Source organism: Oryctolagus cuniculus, chromosome 5 (assembly GCF_051225735.1).
Source record: "Oryctolagus cuniculus isolate XC-2025 breed Fujian yellow rabbit chromosome 5, ASM5122573v1, whole genome shotgun sequence".
Classification (NCBI taxonomy): Eukaryota; Metazoa; Chordata; class Mammalia; order Lagomorpha; family Leporidae; genus Oryctolagus; species Oryctolagus cuniculus.
This window is the reverse complement of record NC_142871.1, coordinates 41,305,615-41,333,426: the sequence shown is the minus strand read 5'-3', so window position 1 is coordinate 41,333,426 and position 27,812 is coordinate 41,305,615. Positions and strand designations below refer to the sequence as shown.

Below are 27,812 nucleotides of genomic sequence, written 5' to 3'. Positions count from 1 at the left end.
TATGTCAATATTCAAGCTGTCAACCCAAACTTGTCTCATGGTTTCCTATATTTTATTCAGCAAAAAAATCCAAAGAATGCAGCTATATTTTATTTAAAGTATAAATAAATACTTCCTAATTAGAGTAGTTCAAGGAAACTAAGCTAAATGGTAAGTTTTGGTCTTCCTTCTGGGCGATGAATACTCAATCAACGTTTAGAAGTTCTTGTGAACAACTACACTTATTTTTTTTAAGTTTATTGTACTACAGCCACCCAACTAAAACACACAAGATCAGCTACACTCTTCATTCTCTGCACTATTACTAGGTAAAAATGCAACATCTATAGTATTAACATATTTAGCGACATAGTTGTATACAAACAATCATATCTAAACCATAGTCTTTTAGAATCAAGCGCATATAGATAAAATGCATATATACATATTTATGAATTAAATATAAATCATGTAAGAAACAAACAGAAAAGTTTGAAAAATTCTATGCAAAAGTATAATGTGACTTATCATCAATTTGCATTACGGAATGGTCAAATCCTAAAAACGTGATTTAGAAACTCATTGCAAAGACTCCTGCCTCAGAATCAACCCTTGGGACATTCGGATCTGGCTAAAAGGTGCATGAGAGTCTCACAGGCATGGGAAGCCATGACACGGTGGCAAAAACGATCTAAATGAAAGATCCTGGTGAACAAGACACCAGCAGAAGGAACAGGCCATCAAGGAGGAAGGCACCTTTCTCTGAAGGGAGGAAGGAACCCCCACTGTGATAAGGCTTTGACTAAACAAGTTCAGAGTTGGTGAACTCAAGGGGCTTCCATAGCCTAGACAGCTCATAGCAAGAGTCTCGGGTGATTGCTGATGTCATAAATAAGAGTGCCAATTGTTAAATCAACAACGGGAGTCACTGAGTACAAGCTCCCCACGTAGGATCTCTGTCCTTAATGTGTTTTACTATGAAACTTAAAAACAACACTACTAGTCGAACAATGCCCTATACCTTGTGCGGTTGTGTGAGTGCAGCCTGTTGAAATCCTTGCTTAGTGTATACTAAGTTGATCTTCTGTATATGAAGGTAATTGAAAATGAAACTCGATGAAGGGTGGGATGGGAGAGAGAGTGGGAGAGGGGAGGGCCACGGGAGGGAGGGAGGTTGGGGGGGGGAGCCACAACAATACAAAAGTTGCACTTTGTAAATTCACATTTATTAAATAAAAAAAATAAAAAATAAAAAATAAAACACACACACACAAAAATAAATTCTAAAAAAAAAAAAGAAACTCATTGCAAAGAAGTCACACTACAGAAATGTCTTTAATATAAATCAGGGTTAAGTGATTTGGGGTATTTGGAAACTACCAGAGTTTTAGAATTTTGAGTGAGTCAAATACTGATACCTTTATCATACACATCAAGGATATAACATACATTTTGGCTCTTTGTGAATGTTATATATGAAGCATTCAAGGAGAAGATGACTAAAAGTGTGTAAAGATTTAAATCAAATTAACAAGGCATTTTATATATGATACAAAACACTCTAAAAGGCTATACCAGAAAAATGATGCTACCAAGTTTATGGCAGCAGTTTAAGCTGCCTTGGAAATACTACGTAACTGTTTTTTTCTTCTGATTCTCATTAGTATCTGTATCAGAGTAAATGTATTTCAAACACTATAAAGTTTTTACTTTATAGATTGAATTTATGTACAAAGACTTTCCTTGACAAAGTTAATCTAGCAATTTGAGGGCTGCTATGGTGTGGAATTTTTTTCCTCTAAAATTACCGTATTTGTCCTTAGTAGGTATATACCCAACACATAAACACATTGACACAGCAGATTTGACACCGAAATAAGACAGCCATAAGCTAAGATTTGAGGATGGATATGTCCTTATTATAGAAATCACAATTATGATGATCATAGAGCTGGTAATAATAGTGACATAGGCATAAGAAGTACCATCACCACCACCACCATTACCACTGCTACTACCCCATCAATACTATCACCACCATCATTTTTAGAGATATTGGTTCCATTCATGGAATGAGCTATTGTCACATTTTTCTAGGCTTTGGGGAAAAGACCATGCACAAACGTATAGTTTTCAAGTAAATGACTCCAGTTGCCAATAGTAAGCATCATACGGCTGGGTGGATGACTTTGAAGAACCATGGAGCTGACTAGGGCAACTTACTTAAGTGACCACTAGCATTTTATACCATGTTGAAGTTCCAACTTCATTTCTTATTTGTTTTAAAGACAAGCCATACATCTGATTGTTTATATTCTTTTTATCATAGTTTGCAGATAGTCCAAGGGCCTAGTTAAACATATTCAGGTCATATCAGCCTACAGAATTCCCTCCCCAAACTTTCCTCTAGGCTAGCATATAGGATGCATGCTCTTTGACCCACAAGATTCTTTTGCCTCTAATATTTGGATAACTTCCATCAGTTCTGTCTGAACTTAAAAGACACTTTTCCATGGAAGCTTTCTAGTACTGATTCCATTACAACCGGTTTCAGGACAGGTTTCCCTGCTAGGTGTTTTTTTTATAGCACTGCGTTCTCAATCTGTGAACACATTCATCCCATCACATGCCATGTACCTTTTGACTGTTTCCCCCCGCTGTGTGTTCCATGATGAAAAGGATCATCTGTATCTCTTTGGCACTTGCAGCAGTACCTGGCACATAGCAGGCACTCAATATATACTTGCTGAATAGAAAAATTAGGCCTGTTCTGTGCTTGGCATTTCTCATTTGTTAACTCCATTAATTCTCAGATCAATCCACCGAATAGACATGGGGTTCTAATTGTATGGAGGACTTCACTGAGGCTCAGAGGAATTAAATAATTTGCCCTAGGTCGTTTATCTAATAAGCAATGAAGAATGACCAGATTCTAAGACCTAAGCGTTTATATTTTGTTGCTTATGTTTTGTTTATTGCCACATTACAGAGCGTATATGACACAAAACACTACTTATTCTAGGAATTAGGAACTGGTTGCTATACGTTTGTGAATAATAATATGAATACTGCCCAAATGTTTTGCCACTTATACATTTGAAAACACCAAGAAATAGCTTAAGAAATAATATCCTATATTTGTTTCTTGGGCAAGAAAAAAAGAATGAATTCCTTCTTCAAAAAATTTGGGAGACTAAATTGTATGAAAATAGTACAAGCTGAAATTTGGTTTCAGAACAATGTTAACATTTTGAAGATGGGCAGCTCAAAGAGAAAACAAGTTTAAGCTTTTAGGTTTTACTTTACAACATTCATAATTTATTTATATTTCATGATTAAGGAGAAATAAGAAGTAGCGAACTGTATCCAATGCATGACTGGTAAAATTTTCAGTCAATAAGGAACTTTTGCTGTTCACATTCACAAGCCTAGATTATTTGATAAATTACAGTGGAGATAACCCTTGTTAATATGCCAGAGCTGAATTGCTAGCTTGGTCCTAAAACTTGATCCTCACAACAACCCTGTGAGGTAGGCGCAGGTTATTACAAAATAAAGAAAACCTAACATCAATCTTTTGATCAAAAACTGACAATTATCATGACAATATCAATGGATATTGCTTACATATCATACTGGTTTTAAGTTTTACTCTAATTTATTTGTACTTTTATAAAAAAATCTCTAATTCAGACGAGCATCACTAGCTAAGTTTAAGTATCATTTCAAAGTATATTTTGGTGACATTCTTTATAGTTATTGCTAGAAATGTCAGGAGGGCTAAGTCATACAGTAAGTTTTGCATAACCTGCTATATTGTCTAGAACATAGAAAAGTCGCCTCTCCAACCAAAAGAAAATCCTATTCTAATATTTCAAATTCTTTACACTAGTGGCTAATGGTAAGCTTACTGACATTCTCATAATTAAATACTTATTGATTTCAGCATGCTTGATGCTTTGTCTCCCCCTGAGCAACCAGCAAATATAACGTGTACTTCAGGACAGTGAAGCAATTCATTTTTCAGCTACTTGAGTTTGACAGATGCGCAAACGACTTTCATTCTCAAAGCAGCCAACAGCATAAACTTCTGCAGGTGGATATACGGGTGGGCCATAAAGAGGAAAAGCGTTCCATCATTGTATGAAATGATACAGTTAATTACCTTTGGCTTCATCAAACATGATTTAACAAGGATATTATGATTTATCACAACAAGCTAGGAGCACTGTTACTTTACACCTGCTTGTTTTAGCAGGATTTTAGGATGCCAAATGTTTATAATATTTGAGATGTTGGCAGAAATGTGTGATAGTTATTGAATGTCATAAAATTTTGTTGTAATGCTAGCTTAAATTTAGCTGGTGATAACAATGCTATGGGATGTATGTCCCAAACATACTTCATCACAATCCTTAAGTCTTGAAAGCTGATGGATCAAACACTGCTCAAGCAGAGCCATGAATGCTCTGTTGTATCTTTCCTTTGGACCAGAGAATAACTACTCTGGCATGTAAGATGATAGATTGAAAATGTTACAGGAAATAGAATGGACAATGTTTTCAATCCTTATGCAACTGAGCATCCTATACCTAAACCTAGGATGAGTCATGGTCCATGGGGATAGAAAAGGAGATATGTGACTCCTGTGCTTGTTCTCAGGTCGGTTGGTAAGAGGTTCTTTTGATCTTAGTTGCACAAAATCTGTGTCCTATTTAAGGTATTAAAGAAAATTCAATTTTTTCTTCTCTAAAAAAGAATTTTTATTTATTTGTCCCTGCAGCATTATGATTTTACCCACTTATTTTTACAAGAGCATATTTATTGCCTTAATGGTCAGAGAAAAGGTGATCTGAAGTTATAACCCATCCTGGATTCCTGAAATGCGGAGAGATGTTATCACACGCAGACCTGCAAGCATTTCAGACTTTCTTTTAGGAATATTATTGACTCATTTACTCAAATATAACAGTTAATAAAAATAGAGATTAGTGAGTTACAACCACTATGTCTACTATACCAGATGAATAAAGTATCATCTTGCTCAGATAAGGTACAAGTTTGATGTAAGCAAGTAAATGATGATTTTTGGCTGTAGGCTTAAGCTACTTATGGAAAATTATAAAGAAAAATTAAAAGTAGCTGAACATACAAAAATACAATATCCCTTTTAAAAAAGATTAGCAAAATAGATAACAGATTAAAAGTTCATAGTTTTAGTGTCCAGGAAAACATGTTTGAAATATCATCAAAATTACATTCTGGTTTTTCTTTGTTTATTTTATTTATTTATTTATTTTTTTTGAAAAGGGATACTGCATCTTTAACACATGTAAAGTTGTACATCACCCGTTTTCTACTTACAGGTAGTAGGAGTAAGAATAGTAGCTCCTCCTGGCAAGCAAATCACAGACAGTGGAAAAAGAGAAGCAATGGTGAATGAAAAGCGTGACTCTGTCACATTCAATAAAGCAGAAAATGTGTGTTAAAAAAAGAAAATGAAACAAAATAAAATTCATGTTTTCTTTGCTTTGCATTTCAATTTGCTCATGCACTGTTAGATTTCCTTTGCCATGCAATTAAACAGACAGATATGCAATAGAAAAATAAAATTTAAAATACATAATTTGGAAAAAAATAACATGCTGACATTTCTTTTATTGCCAAAAATTTGAAAAATTAAATGGGTTGTGTATTTTCATCATGCAGTTAAGCGTAGAATCATCCATTACCATCTAAATGTCATGACAGATGGAACAGCTGTGTATAGAACTTGTGTACTAACAGACAATTTTTCTTTTGATATAAAACATAAAGAAAATCTATTATATAATATGTATGTATAATATAGAATAGTACCCACATTTCTACAGATGTCATTATATTTCAATGGTACATAGGCATATACACAGGTTATGTGAATATACATATATACCATGCAAGTATATATAAACATATTTCTATAGTGGATATAAGTGCAGTTAACACACAAAAACATTTGCTGCATTAACATAATTTCAAGTTTATGTTTGTTTGAAATTATTGATGTGTCCATGCTGTGCATTTAAAATATAATACAAAACTAATGAAAAAATGGCATACATTTGGAAATAATTCAACAGCGATTAAATTAAAAATGACATTGCGTTTTGAAAGATGCAATATCCCTTTTCTTAGCCTAAAACTTACTTTATAAATACTCTCAGCTGTAAAATTTTACTCAATTGAATTCCCAACCATTCCTTTACAAAACAACAAAACCACATGGAACTTATTTCAGTACGAGAAATATACCTACATATATTATTGCCAATGAGGGATAATGTCTGGAGAAAGTTAAAATTTCCCTTAAAGCTGCAGCTAAAATGAGGCTAAAACAGTTTGTATTTCCAATATTTTATTATACATTTATATATGTTAAAGGGGAAGCTACATTATATATTATTTTTAAGATTAATTTGAAAATATCCAATAGTATTATAATATCTATTCTTTTAAGATTAAGTCATACAAGATCCATGTGTGGCACACTATGAGTAAAAGTAATGACAAAGTTGCTTAGGTGAGGAAGTGAGTAAATTATGATACATATAGGAAGTTAATGTATGGAAATTTATAATGTTGTAACTTTTCCTAGTCAGAAGCACACTTTCTATCAAAAACAATCAATTAAAGCAGACTGATGAAAACTCATATCATACATTTTTATAGAGAAGCTGATTTATTCAACCATTTAAAATATGAACCAGAAAAGAACTTCTTCCATTATGCAAGTTTAGAGAGCTGTGAGAGCATTTTACTACCACTCCTCGCCCAAGTCTTGCTTAGTGACTGAGTGTATGCTAGTTAATTTTCAATATTTTAATGTTATTCTAAGAGAAAGAACCATGGGTAAGAAAGGGTAATTAAAAATAAATATTTACAAATAAGTAAGAAATACAAGTGATAACTTTCACCCAATAATAAATGAGTGACATAATAAGAAGCCATTTCTGTGACTAGAATTAATCTGAGTGAGCAGCATAATTTTAATGGTGTAACAAAGATTGGTCCAGTCTTTAACCTATACAGCTTATTTAAGTCTCCACACATATTAAATTTAAACTAAACAGAGACATAAGATCTGAAGGTTATAGTCAATGAACTTATTGATCTTTATTGGCAAATTTGTATTTCTTAAAATACTTAAATCTTCTTGCCTCATATATAGTTATTTTCCAACCACAGAGGTAGACAACAGCAAAAGGAGAAAAGCACTATTTTGGGAAAGCACGTATGTAGCTAATTTAACACAAAACACTATAATGCATACCTAATGTTTCTAATGCAGATGTGTCTTCTCCAACATATATATCTCCAGGGGATAATTGTAAAGAGGCAATATATTAAAATAAACTCTGATGGAATTGTTAAAACATGTAAGTATGAGTCTTATCTATAATGGTCATGCCTTATTTCAAGCATAAAATAATTATAATAGTACATATAGGATTTAATGTAATATAAGCAACATCATTTATTATGCTAGTCAATAGAATGCATAAAGTCCACACTCTTCTACACACAAAGTATTTTAGGATTGCATTATGCATGTAAATAGTTTCTAAAAGTTCTTCCAAACTGTAGCATTAACCAAAAATATGTTACTGAAAGGATTGGAGCATTGCATTTCTTTTTATGACAATGCTTTATGACATTTTAAATAATGGTCAGAAGCTCAAATTATAGAAACTTGACCTGAGGAAATGTTTTTCAGCAGAAGTATGCTTTATACTATAAGTATACTTAATAATAACTCAGAATAGAGCTCAGTTTAAGTTCCAGTAAATCTTATGTCTTCATATAATTCCAGAAGATGGCGATATTGGTTGATGTAGTATTAAGGACTAATCCCCAATTAAAAACAATTTATTCTTCATTTTAAAAGGTGGACATTTTTACCCCAGTGAATATTTAATATACGATTTCATGAAATAATGTTTATATTATTATCATATTTGCAGCAAGGTTTAGAAAAATGCAGAGTAAGAGCACAAAACTATTCAGAGGCCACAGCTCAGGTACCACAATAAACTCTTGATTTTGCCATTGTGGATAACATTGCAAATATAAAATAAGCTAACACCCGCCTCCTTAGCGCAGTAGGCAGTATGTCAGTCTCATAAAATAAGCTAACATCTCATGAATCTTTGCATTTCAGAAATTCAAATTCTAACATTAATTTCAAGGCTAACAATGCAAATGTTTATGTTTATACCCCAAATTAAACTGTAAATAACCAAATAAGAATTCAGCTAAAAAGTATAAGCAATACACTCAGGTGCTGGCCACACTTGATTTTTCTTGTTGTTTTTTTTCTGACTTTAAAACACCTGAGGAGAAAAACCAGTGTTTGAAAACAAGTGACATAAATGGTGAGTGGCACAAGGCTGTCTCAGTCTTACCTCTTTTTGACAACTAATACAACAACTAGGAGGAGGAGGATGAACACCAAAATTCCAGCACTAATTCCGGCTATTTTCACCACTCTGTCTGTCTGCTTGGCAGGGTCTGGTATTACTTCTGGCTCTTCTGTTGCTGCTGCTAAATGAATCAGAGAAATAAGTTACTAAATTAGCTGATTATCACAGAAAGAAAACGATCCCCAGACAATATGACCACACAAGACAACTGTGTTACTGCCTTTGAATAAAAATAACCTAAAAATATAAACAACAAAAAAAGCATCCTAAATTGCAGGATGAGAGACTCAGGGTCAAAATCAGGAAAAAGCTTTTTGACTACAAGTTTTGTTAACATAAAAATAAACAAAAATCCAGAAATAACCATTAAATGGGATGGTGAACTATTTTTTTCCTCCAAATGTCCTTAAAATTCAGAATGCAAGTTTTTAGCAAACACAACACAGGAAGGACAGTGGGGTCATATTTAGAGGTTCATTTATGTCAGTTCATTCAGCAAATGCCTGTTAACTCAAAGGCAAGGTACTGTGCTTGGTGCTTTTAGGTAGTGACTCTTTGCCGAGGAACCAGGGTTTGGATTGAATAAATGCCTACTTGAACTGCTAGGGCCATGAGTTCATCATTTAATATACAAGGTTTGGGATGAATAATTTGTTTGGCAGAAGAATAAACAAAGCACAACTGATACATGAAGGAATATTCTCACATTCATGTACCAAATAAAGTCCAGATAAAAAATATGGGACAGAGAATTTTCAAAAGATGGTTTTTAAAAACTTGTTTGAATACCCTCATTTCCTTTCTTAATCAAAATCACTCCACTCTCATACACACACAATTAAAATCATAACTTTAATCAATTTGCAAGCCCCAGTAACTCTGGGCATTTCCAATTTTCCTCATGTACCTTGAAAACTGGCAAAGAAAGTAATATCCACACCCACAGATAGAGAGAAAAAAACTGGAGCTTAGAGAGTTAAGGGTGGATTATATATTGCTCTAGGGCAGTGACAAAATCTTATATATCTTCTATCTTCCAATGCAGCATTTCTCAATGTTTCCTGATCTAGGGACCCTGTGGCTAAGAATCTGTGTGATAAGAGTACAAGTGATTCTTAGGATTTAGCATACTTGGGAACCTGCCTTATAGTATCCATTACAGTGCCTTGCAGGTGGCATCAAGAGATGGTAGCTGAATGGATACACACACAAACACATCTTTAAATCTAACCTCATCTTTCAATGGACTTCAAAGTTTTATTTATAAAATTATCTATTCTTCACTACATTTCAAGCTTATCTTTTTAGCTTCTCCTTTTGGCTTCCATACCCAAAATCCCAATTACTGATGACTTTGCACCAGCCAGTTTCTGTCAAAAGGGGACTGATACATTTACCTTTTAATTTGCCCATGAAATGTAAAACAACAAATATATCTAATATTAGTATCATTTCATACAATGCTAATTTAAAGTTAAACTAATGGGAAAGACATAGCTTGAAAAATGTTAAAAAGAACATCATTAACTAGGTAAAATAACTCACCACAACTGTTTTATTTCAATTGCATAAGATAAAATTTTCCCCATAGACCAGTATTTGGTAATCATTATTCTCCAGCAGGAATAGCAAGTGTTTAGCTTGTATATTCTGGTAAGCAAAGAGTGTTTTTCTCTGACATGACACTTTCCATATATCCTGGCTACAGGGAAATTTCCCCCCATTCATAATTATGAATAGATGTAGTTCAATGCTTTTCACATTACAAACTAATTTATGGTTCAATTCATCAAAACATGTAGCAAATATGTTGGCAATTTATTCCTTTCAAGGGACAAATTTAGACATGGCTCTATGTCTATTTATAGATATGGGAATAAACACTAAAAATAAGTGGGGTATATTCCTAAGTTGGCTATAAAATCTAAAAAGAAAATATTTATTGTTTGCAACTTTTAAATTGGATTGGCTTGATACAGGTCCTGCTCCAAAAAGGAAGAGAAAGAATGTTTGATGTTGAAATCCCTAGGAAAATAACCTTTAGTTCATGCAATAACTCTCATTAGTCACTAACTGAAGCCTACTAACTTCAGGTTCCATGAGCATATTACACTTTGTCTTTTAGACAGTAATCATAAGAATCCATTTGTGATTTTCTTAACATATCTGACTTACAGAATTAAATGCTTCTGAAAATTCTCTGTAAGATCAGTTCTTATATGAAGAGGTCAATATTTTTTCAAATGGCATTAACTCAGTAAAACATATGCTGCTATAGGATGATTGTTTAAGGACAGTACACATGAGTAGCATTGTTCTAGTCTGTAAGAATTTTCAGGAGTGCTGGCACTGTGATGTAGCCGGTAAAGCCACTGCCTGCAGTTCCGACATCTCATATGGGCACCAGTTCAAGTTGGTCCTCCATTTCTGATCCAGCTCCTTGCGAATGTGCCTGGGAAAGCAGCAGAAGATGGCCTAACTGCTTGGGCCCCTGCACCTGTGTGGGAGACCTGGAGAAAGCTCCTGGCTTCTGGTTCCCGGCTTCGGATCGGCTCAGCTCCAGCCTTTGTGACCATTTAGAGAGTGAACTAGTGGATGGAAGACCTCTCTCTCTCTCTCTCTCTCTGCCTCTACCTCTCTGTAACTCTGCCTTTCAAATAAACAAATGAATCTTAAAAAAAAAAATAACAACAGTGACACAAGGGTAATGGATCAAAACTTTCAAATCCATAGGAAGAATTTTTTATAGGTGTATTGAGACTGCAAAGAAGTGAGATTTTCATAATGTATTATGCAAATGAATGTTATGATTTTAAAGTAATAACTTTAATGCCTTTGTTAAAGATTGAACTTCAATCATATTTAAGTGGCTAAAAAAGAAAAAAAGCTACCAAATTAATTTATTTGAGTTGGGAAAGAGTGTCTGCCATAATTACAATTCTTTTTTTTTATTTTTATTTTTATTTTTTTTTTATTTTTTGACAGGCAGAGTGGACAGTGAGAGAGAGACAGAGAGAAAGGTATTCCTTTTGCCGTTGGTTCACCTTGGGCAAGGAGTTGTTGATCAGTCTTTAACATAATTATTGAACTTGAGCAGAGAAATCTAATCAAATTCTCCAAGTAGATGTGATTTGGAGATTGCTTCTTCTCAATTGTGAGGCCTTTTCAATTGTGACATTTATCATTACTACTATTACTGCCATCACTACTACTACTATTACTATTACTACTAGTACTACTGCCACCATCATCAACAGTACTGTTTACAAAATGTTGGTATACATTTATTACATTTGAAGCTTTAATCACATGCATTTCATTTGTGTAAGGTCTTGACCTACTAGAACCAATGAACAGAAATATCCTATTTAAAACCATTCAAGCTTAGAAGATTCATTGATGAGAATACATATACCAGTCCCTATGTGAGCATTTTCTATTTTCTACAACGAGAGCAAAAAGCTATTATAGCGGCTGCACCCCTGAGCCCTGTTTATAATTTATGCACATATACAAAGACAATGTGGAGCACCTTTTTAGAAATACTTCCCTTTGCCATAAATCTTTACAGTTTTTATCTGCCAAAGAACACTCAGTGAATCCCTAGTGTTCAGAAGCCAAGAGCAGCACAGCGAGGAAAAAAAAAAAAAAACACAAAACAACAACAACAACAAAAAAAAACACAAAAAACCAAAGGCAGTATTTCATTTTTATTCAGCAAATTTATGAGATGCATTTTGGGAGAAAAAAACAGCAAAAGTAACTTTATAAATTGTATCCTTGTTCCCACTACTGAAAAGTAAAACAATTTTAAAGTCATACAAACTTGTCTAAAATTAGAACTGATCTAATAGCTATGATCATTTAAAACCAATCTTCTACTTTCATGATGGATATTAGAGATGGGAGCCTCTAAGACAAAACGTATTAAGTGATTTTATAGCATCTTCAGAGACATTATTGTCACACAAATTCTACAAATCCTTCTGGCATTTCACTAGTGCTTTCCTCCTTTCTTGGTAATAGGTATGGAAAATTGTCCACATTAACATCTCAATCATTCCTTAGAATCTTACAATCAGGCATATGACCCCAGTCCCTCCATCCGACCCCCATCAATGTCTCCAATGACTTACTGTTTATTGGATTCTATGTGCACTTCCCTCATATTATTTTATATAACCTAATAGCATTTGACATTTCCTATCCTCTCTCTCCTTGCAACCTTCTTTGCATCATTTGGGCATCTCACAGTTTCCCTAAGACTCTGGCTCGTCCATTTTAGGTCTCCTTTGTGAGTTCCTCCTCTATTAAAAGCAGATACCCTTTAAGCATCTCCAAAACCTAGGCCTATTTTTTAAGATGTATTTTATTTATTTATTTGAAAGGCAGAGTGACAGAGAGAGATGGTGGGGGTAGGAACAGAAAGATCTGCCTGGTTCATTCCCCAAATGAGCACAAAATCAGGTCTGCGCCAAACCAAAATCAGAAGCCAGGAACTCCATCCTGGTTTCCCTCCTTCATGCCAGGGGTCCAAGCACTTGGGCTACCTTCCACTTCTTTCCCAGGCACATCAGCAGGAAGCAGGATAGGAAGCAAAGTACCCAGGACTTGAACCAGCACTCTGATACGGGCTGGGATTGCAAGTGGTGGCTTAGCCTGCTGCATCACAACACCAGCCTCAAATCTAAGCCTCTGATGCTATTTCTCACCTTTCTGGCTTGATATTCTTCTCCATTTCCATCACTTCAGTTACCATCCATGCTGATAACTCCCAAAAAAACATATTTCTAAACAAGAGCTCCTATCTGCACTACTGACCAATGGTCATCTGATTATTCTATGTTCACTTCAATGTATGACAGTTACCTTAAACAAACCATGTGCAAAGCTGAACTCATATTCTTATCTCATCCCAGCCCCTTTTCTATTTCTTTCTCTTTCATTAATGGTACAGCTGTCTACACAGACAGCAAGAACTATGTTAATTTTGCTTACTACTGTATTTCTACTAAGGCCTGAAAAGGAGCAAGAATGCAAAAAAGTGCCTGTTGAATAAATCAAAGCATGATAACAATTGTAGATTCACCACTACATAGAATATCAGTTGCCATCGTCATAAAGCTCAGATAGTTGATCAGATACAGATCTTGTTGTGGGGATGTTAGCAGAAGATGAACTTGGTACATACATTTCTTTTATTTCCTTAAAATTTATTTATTTATTTGAAAGGTAGAGTTACTGAGGGAGAGAGAGACTCCCCAAATGGCTGCAACAGCCAGGGCTGGTCCAGGCCACAGACAGAAACTTCATCTGGGTCTCCGGCCTGTGTGGCCAAGGACCAAACACTTGAGCCATATTTCGCTGCTTTCCCAGGCTCATGCTTAGCAGGAAGCTGGATGAGAAGTACAGCAGTTGAGACTTGAACCAGTGACCACTTGGGACGCTGGTGTTGTAGGCAGCGGCTTAACCTGCTGCACCACAATGGCAGCCCCAGTACATACATTTCTAAGTTGTCTATGGAAATATCAAATCCCTGTGCTAGCTGTTCCTACACAGGACTAACCATTTCTACCATCTGCCACAACCTATCCACAGACCACAGTGTTGGGACATACCAACATCATGGGAAAGCACATAGAATTTGTTATCACCAATACCTTGTTTTGATTTTTAGCACTTCCTTTTAGTTGTTGTGCCAGAATGAGCAAGAATTAATGCATTCATTGCTAAAATTTAAAAAATTGTTATCTATATTATGTATCCTTTAGGAAAATCAACTGAAATAATGATGTGAAAGTATTTTATAAACTGAAAACACTTGTGATAGTAGAAGCAGTAGTAGAATCTGCTGAGTAGATTATGACCTAGATGTTTGCCTTTTGGGTCCTTCACATAAAAATGAAAAACTATGAATAGGGGAACTGACATTACTGAAAAATAGCTTTAAAATCTTAGCAGAATATCATATAAATATATAATGATGGGTTTTGTAAAGTACATGTTATTAATTAAACAGTCTGCCACAGTGGACGTCTAAGCCTTATGGGCATCTTGAAATATGTATTATTTAACTCAATGATCCTTTGAAGTCATTTTGCTTCATCATCTAATATGATCTTATAAAACTTGTCTAGCCTTTTATAGTCTTGATAACTATAAAAATAGGGTCTATTGGGTTATTATTGGTGAAAAAAGGAAAGTTATATAATTCATATTTTGTTTTTAGCATACCTGAAAAAAATTCTTATTTAATAAAGACATGACTATTACCGGAACACTTCTGATGTGGAAAATAATGGTGTAGACCTTTATCACAATTTTACACAATTTTATGAACTAAAAGTATAGATTAATATTATAAATATTTGAATTAGTTTCACATTCTAAAACATTTTCTCCTAGTTTTCAATTCTTTATGTTGGTTTTAAAATGGCATTTCTTTTTTTTTTTAAGATTTATTTATTTATTTGAAAGTCAGAGTTACACAGAGAGGGGAGGAGAGGCAGAGACAGTGAGAGGGAGGTCTTCATCTGCTGGTTCACTCCCCAGTTGGCTATGCCGATCTAAAGCCAGGAGCCAGGAGCTTCCCGGGTCTCCCACACTTGTAAGGACTTGGGCCATCTTCTACTGCTTTCCCAGGCCACAGCAGAGAGCTGGATCAGAATTGGAGCAGTCGGGTCCCTAACTGGTGCCCATATGGGATGCCGGCACTGCAGGCGGCGGCTTTACCCACTATGCTACAGCACCAGCCTTAAAATGGCATTTCAAAATCATATACAAAATTATGAACAAAATGTCAGAATATTTCTTGGTAAAGCATTAAGTGGGATTGGCACTGTGGTATAGCAGGTTAATTCTCCACCTGCGACATCAGCAACCCATATGGGCTCCGGTTGGAGACTCAGGTGCTCCACTTCCAATGCAGCTCCCTGCTAATGTGCCTGCGAATGGATGATCTTTCTCTCTTTCTCTCTCTCCTTTTTTTCCTCTCTCTCTAACTCTGCCTTTCAAATAAATAAAAATAAATAAATCTTTAAGAAAAAAGCTATAAGTAACATATTTCAGGTAAACAATTTGTAATGCAGTATTTTACTTTATACTAACTTAAGGGAAAATACGTTATTGTACACATAAAGTTTTGAAGCTTCACATTTAAATTAATTCAATTGGGTAAAAGAGACAATTGAGTCTATTTATTAAGCTATCTTTGAACCTGTCCTAGATTTTCCATTCCAACTTTTACTGCCTCAAGACCCAATCATTTTCACTTTTCACTAATCCTGTTGCTTGCCATATTGGTCTCTTCAGATTTAGTCTCTATATTGCTACCAGGATGAACTTTCTAAAATGGAAACATGATTAAATTATTCTTAAACCTGCTTTAAATTCAAGAGGAAAGGCAAAAGTTATAACACACAAGGCCTTTGAAAACCAGGCTGCAATCAACATTTCCAACTTCATTTACTAACAATTCTTGAGGTTATTTTACACCTTATCATAGAAAAATAAACACCAATCTCTACATACTAAAAACTCTTCATGTAATTTCATTTCGAAAACTGTAGCCCATGTTGACTTTGGCTCACTTTTGACTGCAACAAAGATTACAGACATTTAACTTTATAAGACAATGATAAATTATTAGCATTTTACATATCTAACCACAATGTGTGTAAAATCCTTTTAAAATTACTTCTTAGCACTTGTATTCCCAAATTTCATAATTTTTGTCAATATGGTAGAAAATATCTAAGATGGACTTGATTACTAGCTAACTGATTTGTCTTGAGATACTTTGTTAAAATATTTATACCTAATTCTTAAAAATGTTCAGTATACAATGTTGTTTTTACTTGATTGTCTTTTTCTTGTCAGTTTGTAGAAATATTTCATACATGGATCCCAGTCCTTTGTCAGCTATGTCACAAACTCCTTCTCATACTGGATGGTATGTGGGAGGAATGACATTTTTTCCCTTTAACCCCTAAGTGAATGGCTAGGATCTCTACAACAAAAGTTTGATTAACAAGAAACAAAGCATACAAATTTATTTAACGTAAGTTTTATGAGACAAGGGAGCCTTCATAACATAATGAAGACCCAAAGTCTTAGGTAAACCACAGTGTTTTTCATTGCATGCTTGATGAAGGGCAGTCACAGAGAAGTATGACAGAGCAAAGAGAATGAGGTAAGTATGATAAATGGAGAAAAATGGCAAGGCCCATTTAAAACATCTTTCCTAGATTTTATAACCTGCTTTAGGAGAAAGGGATAGGAAAGGTCAGAGATACCCTTTCTGCCACTGTCATTTCCAAACTCTTTTCAGCTTAAAAACTTCAGTATGTTAAGGTGCCATTTTGGAGGTTATTTTTGCCTACTTTATTACAGTTTTTTCTTCTATTTTATTTATGGCATCTTGATAAAAGGCAGCTTTTCATTTTATTGAACATAATTTTGTCAATCATTTTTTGGTGGGCCAGCATTTATTAAGAAGTCTTTTCAATCTTAATTAAAAAAAAAAAAAAACTTTTTTTCTCTAAAAGTTTTAGCACTGTGTGTTTCTTGTTTAACCTTAGACTGACATGGATTTGCTTTCTCAGTATGAAGTATGGTAGGAAAATATTTCAAGACCCCCACCCTCACACAACTACCCAGTTGTTTGTGTACAGTTTTCAAATGATTTACTAACACACTTAATCAATTCTGTCATATATCAAAATTACATAAGCACATGAATCACTGCCTGGATTTTCTACTATTTTCTAAGAGGCAACAAGTTTATTCTGTGCAGATAGCATATGCTGTTACTTACTACAGCTCTATATAATATGTTTTAGCATATAAAGGGCATGCTCCATGCCTCCGTTCTTTTCTTCAAGAACGTCCTAGCCGTTCTTTGTAGTTTGCTTGACCTCTTCAGATCTAAATTCTAGCTAAAATTTTCCTAAATGTTTTTGTCAAACCAGCTATTAATTCCATTCAAACAACTATTTTAAAATTTGGACAATTATGCCCTTGCTCCTGACAAATTCCCTTTAGTTCTTAGCAAATGTTTCTTTTTTCAGTTGTTTCTGATAGCATCAAGCTAATGTGTATGATTTGCTCGTAATTTCTTTAAGTGTTTTACATATTGCTATTTTTTCTTTTGTACTTGACAATCCTGCTATGTGCAGTCTTTTGAGGATTTTGATCTGCTTCTTTTTTTTTTTTTTTTTCTGAGAACTCACAGTGAGTTCCTTTCAAGAATGCTTAGTGACCTTTGATGGTAAGTTAATTGCTTTATGTTAGTCTGTGGGAATCCTGCAGGCCTAAATTGATTATCTTTCATGGAAAACAGAATTTGCATATCTTTCTACCAATAGCCATGGGGCACTACAGGACTCAGATCACCTCTGTCAAATCTATACGGGGCTCCCAGGTTAAGCAACCCCATTATTTCCAGCTTGTCCAACCTGAAGATCAGTGTCTCCAGGAAAATAAAGTGTGAGCATTAGGGACTTCAGGCCCTCTTTCTGCCTGTTGCCCACTCTTCACAGCCTCAGTCACATGACATTTTGGATTCTAATTTAAAAAATATGAAATATAAAAATTGTTCATACTTATGTGATACCATATGATGTTTCAATACATTTACGCACTGTCCAATTAGGGTAAACCTATCTAGCTCTTCAAACATATACCATTTCTTCATTGCAGAAAGTTTTAAGTTTATTTTTTAGAGAAATATACAGTACATTGTCCTTATCTACAGTCACTATACCATGCAACAGACCACCAGAACTTTTTAGTCCTATCTAATTACAACATATTACCCATTAATTAACCTTTTTCCATCTCTTCATCAGTATCTGGTAAACACCTTTATATTGCTATCTTCCATGATGACAAACTTTTTTTAAAAAAAAGATTTATTTGTATTTATTTGAAAGGCAGAGTTACAGAGACACAGAGGCAGAGAGAGAGAGAGAGGGAGAGAGGGAGAGAGAGGGAGAGAGAGGGAGAGGGAGAGGGGGGAGAGAGAGGGAGAGAGAGGGAGAGAGGGAGAGAGGGAGAGAGGGAGAGAGGGAGAGAGGGAGAGAGGGAGAGAGAGAGGGAGAGGGAGAGGGAGAGGGAGAGGGAGAGGGAGAGGGAGAGGGAGAGGGAGAGGGAGAGGGAGAGGGAGAGGGGGGAGAGAGAGGGAGGGAGAGAGGTCTTCCATCTGCTGGTTTACTTCCTATATGACTACAATGGACAGAGCTGTGCTGATCTGAAGCCATGAGCCAGGAGCCTCCTCCAGGTCTCCCACACGGGTGCAGGGGCCCAAGGACATGGGCCATCTTTTACCACTTTCCCAGGCCATAGCAGAGAGCTGGATCAGAGTTCATATGGGATGCCGGCACTGCAGGCAGCGGCTTTACCCACTACACCACAGTACCAGCCACAGATGATCAACTTTGATTCCACACCTGTGATTAGATGGTACTCATCCTTCTGTGCTTCATTTATTTTATTTAACAATATGACCTTCAGTTCTATCCATTATTGCAAATGATAAGATTGCAACACTGTTATGGCTGAATAGTATTCCACTGTGTACATGTACTGCATTTTCTTGAATGACTGATGGATATTTTAGGTATCTCCCTTCCTCAGCTAATGTGAATAGAGCTGCAATAAACAGAACTATGGATGTGTCTTGGTAGACTGATTTCATTTCCCTTTGATATATGCACAGTAGTGGGACTGATGGATCATAAGATAATTTATGTTTAGTTTTTTGAGGAAACTAGGTACAATTTTCTACAAATGGCTACACTAATTTACATTCCACACCAACAGCGTTTAAGGGTTCCCCTTTCTCCACACCTTCTTGGACACTTGTTATATTTTGTCTTCTTGATAACAGCTAATTTAAATGGAATGATATGATATCCCACTATGCTTTTGATTTGCTTATTCTTGATGATTAGTGATTATAAGCATTTTTAAATGTAACTATTTGGCCATCTGTACATTTTCCATAAGGAAATTTTTGTTTATATCTATTTTCCATTTTTTAAAGATTTATTTATTTATTTGAGAGGCAGAGTTACAGATATAGAGAAGGAGAGACAGAGAAAGTGGTCTTCCATCTACTGGTTCACTTCCCAAATGGCGCAATGGCCAGAGCTGGGCTGATCCGAAGCCAGGAGCCAGGAGCCTTTTCTGGGTATCCTATAATAATGCAGGGGCCCAATCACTTGGATCATCTTATATTTCCAGGCCATTAGCAGAGAGCTGGATCTGAAGAGGAGCAGCTGGGACATGAATTGGTGTCCACATGGGATGCCAGTGACACAGGAGGAGTCTTAACCTATTATGCCACAACACCAGCCCCTCTACTATCCATTTTTAAATTAGATTGCTTGTTGTTTTGCTACTGAATTGTTTGGGTTCCTACTGTATTCTGATTATTAATCCACTGTCACATGTATAACTTGCAAATATTTTCTCCCACTCCATAGATTGTTTCTTCATCTGTTAATTGTTTCTTCTGCTTTGCAAAAACACTTGAGTTTGATGCATCCCACTTGTCTATATTTTTGTTGTTGTTGTTTATTTTTGCTTTCAGTTTCTGTACTTTTGGGATCTGACCTCCAAATCTTCACCCAATTCAATATCCTGACGCATTTTCCCCATGTTTTCTTCCTCATTTCAAAATTTTAAGTTGATTTTTATATACAGAGAGAGGTAGAGATCAAGTTTAATTCTGCAATCTCTACTTATTTCTTATAGCACTAATTATTAAAGAGACTAGACTTTTCCCAGTACATGTTCTTTTCATCTTTGTCAGAGACCAGTAGGCTGTAGATGTGCAGGTTACTTCTTTTTAAAAAATTTTTTAAATTTTAATTTGTAATGTTTTTAACAGATCCAATGTGCTTTGTAGACCCAATTCTAAGAACATAATGTTACTCCCTTCCTCCCTCCCTCTCTCCTTCTCTCTCACCCTGTTTTCTTAACCCTGTTTTTATAGTTTTTGAGATAACATATTTTAAATTTATATTACAGTAAAAAGGCTTAATGCTTCACAGAAGAAGAAGATTTAAAGAGTGAAAAGCAAAAAAGACCCTAGTTTAGTGGGAATGTAGACAACAGCTATAAACAATAATTGAATGAAAAAATTACCACTTCACCCACATACAGTAAATTTTAAAGTAATCACAGATCATTAAAACTATAGTAGTAGAACATTCTTAACCACCGAGTTTGTATTCTGTTGCATTGGTCTATGTGTTTTTATACCAAGAACACACTGATTTAATTACTTTAGCTTTTCAATAGATTTCAAAGTCAGGCAGTATAATGTCTCCTGCTTTTATCTTTATCTTTTTGCTCATGATTATTTTGGCTACTTGAGGTATTTTGTGATTCCATACAAATTTTAATAGTGTTTTTTCCAGTTCAGTAAAAAAGAAAAACAACATTGGTATATTCATAGGGTTACACTGAATCTGCAACTGCTTTAAGTAGCATAGACACTTTAATATTTATTATTTAAATCATGAACATGAGAGGTCTTTCTATTTCCATGTGTCCATCTCAACATCATTCATCAATGTATTATAGTTTTCATTGTAAGTATCTTTTGTTTTTTTGGTTAAATTTATTCTTAGATACTTTATTATATCTGTAGCATTTTATTCTTGATTTCTTTTCCATATCATTTGCTATTGGTGTACAACAGTGCTACTGATTTTTGTACGCTGACTTGGTATCTTACAACTTTTTTGAATATACTTCTTAGTTCTAATAGCATTTTTAGGTGCTGTCTTTTAAATTTTCTGTATGGATGATGATATGACTTCTCCAAACAGGAATAATTTGACTTCTTTCTTTCCAATTTGTTTATCCTTTATTTCTTCCTCTTGCCTAGCAGCTTTGGTTAGGACTTCCAGTAATATGCTGGATAGAAGTGGTGAAACTGGGTAACCTTGTCTTGCTCTCGATTTTACAGAGAAAGCCTTTAGCTTTTCTCTGTTCAGGACAATGTCAGGTGCTGACTTGTAATATGTGCCCTTTATTAGGTTGAGGTACATTCCTTCCATACTTAATTAGTTCAGAGTTTTTGTCATGAAGCATTGTGGGATTTTATTAAGCGCATTTTCTGTATCTACTGAGATTATCATACTTTTTTTTCATTCTGTTGATGTGGTGTATCATGTTTATCATTTTGCATATGTTGAACAATCCTGGCATCCCTGGGATGAATCCCACTTGATCATAGCGGATAATCTTTATAATGAGCTGTTGGATTCTGTTTGCTAATATTCCGCTGAGAGTTTCTGCATCTTATGCTTATCAAGGATACTGTCTTATAAAGATTTCTTTTCCCCTCCTCCTTTTTTTTTTATGTTGTATCATTGTCTGGTTTTGGTACCAAGGTAAAATCAGCCTTATGAAATGAGCTTGAAAAAACTCCTTTCTCTTCTAGTTTTTGGAATAATTTAAGAATTGCTACTTCTTTTAATGTTTGGTTGAATTCAGCAGTGAATTCACCTCATCAAAAATAAAAAAAAAAGTCAGAATACTGATCCCATAGAGATCGCCCCCAGCTGGGAGTCCAGCAACATATACACAGAGGTCTACAGTCCAGGACAGAATTGTTTTGGAGATGCCCTAAGAGAACCTAACCTGCCAGGATTCCAGAATTAGAAATCAGATGATACGATTTTATGTGAGAATGTGTGTGTTTATATATTTGAAGATTCATTTATTTACTTATTTGAAAAGCAGAGCAACACAGAGAGAGCAAGGGAGGGAGGGAAGGAAAGAGATTATCTTCCATTCACTGGCCCACTCCACAAATGACTGCAACAGCAGGTTTGGGGCAGGTTGAAACCAGGAGCCAGGAACTCCATCCTGGTCTCCTACACTGGTGGCCTGGGCCCAAGTACATGGGCCATGTTCCACTGCCTTCCCAGGCACATTAGCAGAAAGCTGGACTAGAAGAGGAGTAGATGTGGACTTGAACTGGCACGTTAATGTGGGCCACTAGTGTTGTAAGCTGTGGCATATATCTGTGCTATAATGCCTGCCTGATTATATGTTCTTTATTTTCCCCATACTTATCCTTTACTACCCTCTCATGTCTAAATAGCAGTTAATTATTGTCCCATAGCTTACACATACAATTGTGTTGTAAATATTTTGTAGTAACACTCAACATATAGTAGATTGAGAGCTAACTGAGGGCAAAGATATACTCTCATTCATTTTATTATATCTAATGATTTATGCAAGAAACAACACACTGTGAACAACTGGTCTATATCTGTCCAGTGAATAAATAACAAAGGAAAACTGCTCATAATTTTTCATGGTAAGTTTCTTATATAAAAGCATACATGAGCTACACTGTACTGTTTAAAGTTTTCAAATTTTTGAAATAAATTACTATTGAAGTTAACTGAACCATGAAGTAAATAAGATACAATTATTGAAATTAATAACTATTCTTTAAGAAAAATATTTTTTTACATATTACCAATTGTTAAAGAATGTCAATATATCTAGAAATACACTACTAAGGAATATTCCAATGAGGTGTCATTAAAATATTTTTCCTGAACAAAACCAAGGGTTTTGATATAAATTGCAGCTTTGCCACTTACTAGCTAGTTGACTTTGGATAAGTTATGTAACTAACTGTTCCTCATTATTCTCACCAATAAAACTGAGATGATAAAAATATACATCATCTAGGCTGATCTAAACAGAAAGATTTAATTTGTTAAAAAATAAAATGCTTAGGACAATAACACCTGCTACTTAATACAACCTCAGTAAAGGTTAGGCGATATGTAGGAATTAAAAGAAGATTATTTTTTCAAATTTAGATTTCTGAACCATAGAAGTTATCATTTCTTTTTTTTTTTTTTTTTGACAGGCAGAGTGGACAGTGAGCGAGAGAGACAGAGAGAAAGGTCTTCCTTTGCCGTTGGTTCACCCTCCAATGGCTGCCGTGGCCAGTGCGCTGCAGCCGGCGTACCACCCTGATCCCATGGCAGGAGCTAGGTGCTTCTCCTGGTCTCCCATGGGGTGCAGGGCCCAAGTACTTGGGCCATCCTCCACTGCACTCCCTGGCCACAGCAGAGAGCTGGCCTGGAAGAGGGGCAACCGGGACAGAATCCGGCACCCTGACCGGGACTAGAACCCGGTGTGCCGGCGCCACAAGGCGGAGGATTAGCCTAGTGAGCCGCAGCGCTGGCCTGAAGTTATCATTTCAAATAACAGCATTAAAGTCTAATTTCTTGGCCGGTGCCGCGGCTCACTTGGCTAATCCTCTGCCTGTGGTGCTGGCACCCCGGGTTCTAGTACCAGTCGGGGCGCCAGATTCTGTCCCGGTTGCTCCTCTTCCAGTTCAGCTCTCTGCTGTGGCCGGAAAGGGAGTGGAGGATGGCCCAAGTCCTTGGGCCCTGCACCCACATGGGAGACCAGGAGGAAGCACCTGGCTCCTGGCTTCGGATCAGCGCAGTGTGCCAGCCGTAGCGGCCATTTTGGGGGGTGAACCAATGGCAAAGGAAGACCTTTCTCTCTGTCTCTCTCTCTCTCTCTCACTGTCTAACTCTGCCTGTCAAAAAAAAAAAAAAGAGTCTAATTTCTTAAAGTACAGAGGTATGAATTTGTTTTTGTTCATCATTAAGCACAAATTTGTTCAATATCTGTTTCTAAGACAGAAAAAAAAAAACCCAGAAAGATTAATAAGTACTCTTCTATAAGACAGTGTGTAAACCTGAAGTGGAGATCTAAGTATTCAGATGACTATACTTGTTAGCAGAATATCGCCAAGTACTATCACAATACCTCTGTTTATCAGAGATACTATATCTCATTCATTGCATCCTAAAAGATTTGTTAGAACCATTCAACATAAAATTACAACTCTGATTTTCAGATAGAGAAAAAAAAGTCTCCAAGGAGGTAATTGGATTTTTCATATTCAAAGTATTAGTTTTTGATAATATTAAAAGTACTTCTGATGTTTCCTGACCACCATCTGTTCAATGGACTTGGGAGAAGTGTGATTAGTCACTTGTTCAAGTATTTTTTACTACTTTTTTTTTTTTTTTGACAGGTAGAATTATAGACAGTGAGAGAGAGAGAGACAGAGAGAAAGTCTTCCTTCCGTTGGTTCACTCCCCAAATGGCCGCCATGGCCGGTGCTGTGCCAATCCGAAACCAGGATCCAGTTGCTTCTTCCTGGCCTCCCATTTGGGTACAGGGCCCAAGCACTTGGGTCACCCTCCGCTGTCCTCCCAGGCCACAGCAGAGAGCTGGACTGGAAGAGGAGCAACTGGGACTAGAACTGGCACCCATTTGGGATGCCGGCGCCCCAGGCGGAGGATTAATCAAGCAAGCCATGGTGCCAGCCCCTACTACTTTCTTAAAAGCAGAATTAAAGAGGAAGTGGACAATAGAGATCTCATCCTCAACCACTACCCTCACTGGAAGAGGAAAAGTTGAAGACATAGTGATAAATTTAAACAGTCACATCAAATCTTTTCTGGTTAAAAAAAAAAAAAAGGAAAAGCAGACTTCGATGGTTGGATGGAAGAATGGATAGAATCTGGGAGCTTCCCACATCATAAGAAAGAAAGGAAGAAAGAGAGAAAGAGAGAGAGAGAGAGAGAGGGAGGGAGGGAGGGAGAGGGAGTGAGGGAGGGAGGGAGGGAGACAGACATATTCCATAGCCCATCTTCATTTAACCAAGGCTTCCTTTTTGTTTCTTTTGTGTCCTTAATTAAATCATTCATCTCTTCCTGGCCATCAAGAATCATCACCGACGATGACAAAGATCTCTGATCAATGCAGCTGACATCCCTGTTGTGTCTCTAATGATATGCAAGTAAAGATGCATCACCTGATAATGAGTTCTGAAGCAAGAATTAGAAATTAGGAACAAAGTAACACATTTCGGGGAGCATGTTCGAAGTGATGCCAAAGGACACCTTCCTGAAGAAGACATGGAGGTGGATTATTGGCTTTTTCTGTGACAAGGAAGAATGGATCATGTCAACAGCAAAAGCACTTTACAGTGCCCTACAGTACCAGGTAAAGGGAGTTTAGAGATTGTGGGGCCACTTAGTTAATAAAAAGATACAACCCCTACCTCCCTTCTCAAGTAATAAAGGAGATCAACCGATAAAGACAGAACAGCAGAACGACAAATTAATGCAACTTCTGTGTTTTGGGGAGGCCAAAAACATTGAAACCAAATAATATAATATTGTAGCCCTGGGTATTAATGAGCTAGTTCACATCTATCACAAAGGTAAAGAAAGGGGAAAGGGTAGTAAAAAGTTAAGAAACTACATCTCCCATGCACTGATTGTTTCAAAGAGAGAAATAGATTCAGCTGAACATTACTGGGAAAATAGTTAAATGATGCTGAATCACGTATCGGCACACAGAGTTTTTAGCAAAGCAGGCTAGGGAACAACTAAAGCTAAACCTTAAAGTGAAAAGTTTATAAAATGATAAATATGGGTATCTGGAGAAGGTAGGGCAAAACAGCTTTGTGCTAATGTCAGTGATATTTTTCCACCCACAAACCATAGGATATGAAGAGTCTCTTCTTCAGGGAAAAATTTGGAATATTAAAATCTAGGCACTGTGTGTAATTAAAAGGCAAATGCACTTGACATTTTTGTTGGCACAAATTCAGAATGCAAGATATGGGCCAGTCATCCAAACATGCCATTCAAAGCACAAATGGGAAAATGGCACATACGAATGCAATATAATTTGGACATTAGAGAAATAAATATAAATCTAATAGAACCTTTAAGATTGCTCAAATGATAAGCATGTGATCTAAGATGATGGGATGTCTTACCTTTTAACCTATTCTTACTGTTCTTATTTGTAAAGTGAAGGGTTAAGACTGGCTGCTTTTTTGGCTGCTTTTAGTTATGAATTCTACTTTCATTTTCAACAGGTCATTTTCCACCAAGGCTTGGATAATTCATTAATCTGGCATATCTCAAGAGAACACACAACATGGTTTAAATCATATTAATGGAGGTTGCACTGCAATTTTCACAGGTGTTTATTTACTAAATTAGAGGTTGTCTTAATATTGGATAGAGGAGCCAGATCAGAAAATGGTTTTATTTGAGTTCTAGCTTATCCAATATAATTTAGTATATAGGCTAAATTATGATTAAATGTTTTAGAATTTGAGCTTGGTTTTTAATCCTAGTATATCCTTTGGCTTCCAGTGAATAAATAGACAAGAACCACATTTTAAATGGCTCTTGAATGTCAAAAAATATCTAATGGCTGTATGTCACACACTCACACACACTAATTCTCCAAATATCTAACCAATATTTATATACAAGATAATTTTTTAAAGATTTATTTATTTATTTGTTTGAAAGAGTTACAGAGAGAGAGTGGGGGGAGAGAGAGAGAGAGCAATTTTTTTTAAATAATTGTTTATTTGAAAGGCAGAGTTACAAAGAGAGAGAGAGAAAGAGAGAGAGAGAGAGAGATAGCGAGAGAGAGAGAAAGTCTACCACCCACTGGTTCACTCCCCAGAAGGCCCCAACAGCTGGAGCTGCACTTATCCGAGGCCAGGAGCCAGGAGCTTTGTTGAAGTCTCCCATGTGTGTTCAGGAGCCCAGGGACTTGGGCCATCTTCCTCGGCTTTCCCTGGCCATAGCACAGAGCCGGATCAAAAATGGAGCAGCTGGGACTGGAACCAGTGCCTATGTGGAATGCCAGCACTGCAAGCAGCGGCTTTACCCACTTAAGCCACAGTGCCGGCACTGAGAGAGCAACCTTATTCCCCAGGTGGCCACAACAGCCAATCCTGGGCCAGGCCAGAGCCAGGAGCCAGGAGCTTCATCCAGGTCTTCCACTTGGGTGGCAGGGGCCCAAACACTTGGGTCACCTTCTGCTGCTTTCACCAGACCAATAGTGGGGAGCACGATGGGAAGCAGAACAGTTGGGACAGGAACTGGTGCCATTATGGGATGCCAGTGTCGCAGGTGGTAGCTTTATCCACTGCACCATAATATCCATCATACTTTAATGGACGGCATATTTCTGCTTCTAGAAAATAAACCTTCTCTTTTATTTAAGTTGCCTTCCCCCACCCTGGCCATGGTGGAAATAGGTGCCTTTCAATAAGAAAATTCCATCTTTCCCATGCAACTTTCTCAACCTTTCAGTCTCCCTGTGGTTTTTTAATTCCTAAGCACTGGTTGGCTCTATTTCTTTAACTTAAGGAAGAAAAAACAACAACTGTTATTTATTTGAGAGGCAGAGAGTTACACAGACAGGAAGACTCCATCTGTTGGTTTACTTCTGGAATACTCACAACAGTTCCTGATTAGGGGC

General features: G+C 36.2%; 1 protein-coding gene across 17 annotated transcripts in view; it reads right to left on the bottom strand.

Annotated features, from left to right (window-relative positions):
- Window positions 1–27,812, bottom strand: part of PTPRK (protein tyrosine phosphatase receptor type K) — a 604,334-nt gene that overhangs the window by 34,660 nt on the left and 541,862 nt on the right. For 6 of the 17 annotated variants that reach the window (XM_089332697.1, XM_089332699.1, XM_089332700.1 and 3 more), the window contains exons 14-16: window positions 8,424–8,562; window positions 7,292–7,333; window positions 5,344–5,373 (exon numbers count right to left, since the gene is read on the bottom strand). In XM_089332697.1, the coding sequence (XP_089188823.1) occupies window positions 5,344–5,373; window positions 7,292–7,333; window positions 8,424–8,562 (211 nt within the window). The remainder of the gene's footprint in view (window positions 1–5,343; window positions 5,374–7,291; window positions 7,334–8,423; window positions 8,563–27,812) is intronic. The other 11 variants (XM_017345362.4, XM_070073618.2, XM_017345363.4 and 8 more) reach the window with 4 other exon arrangements.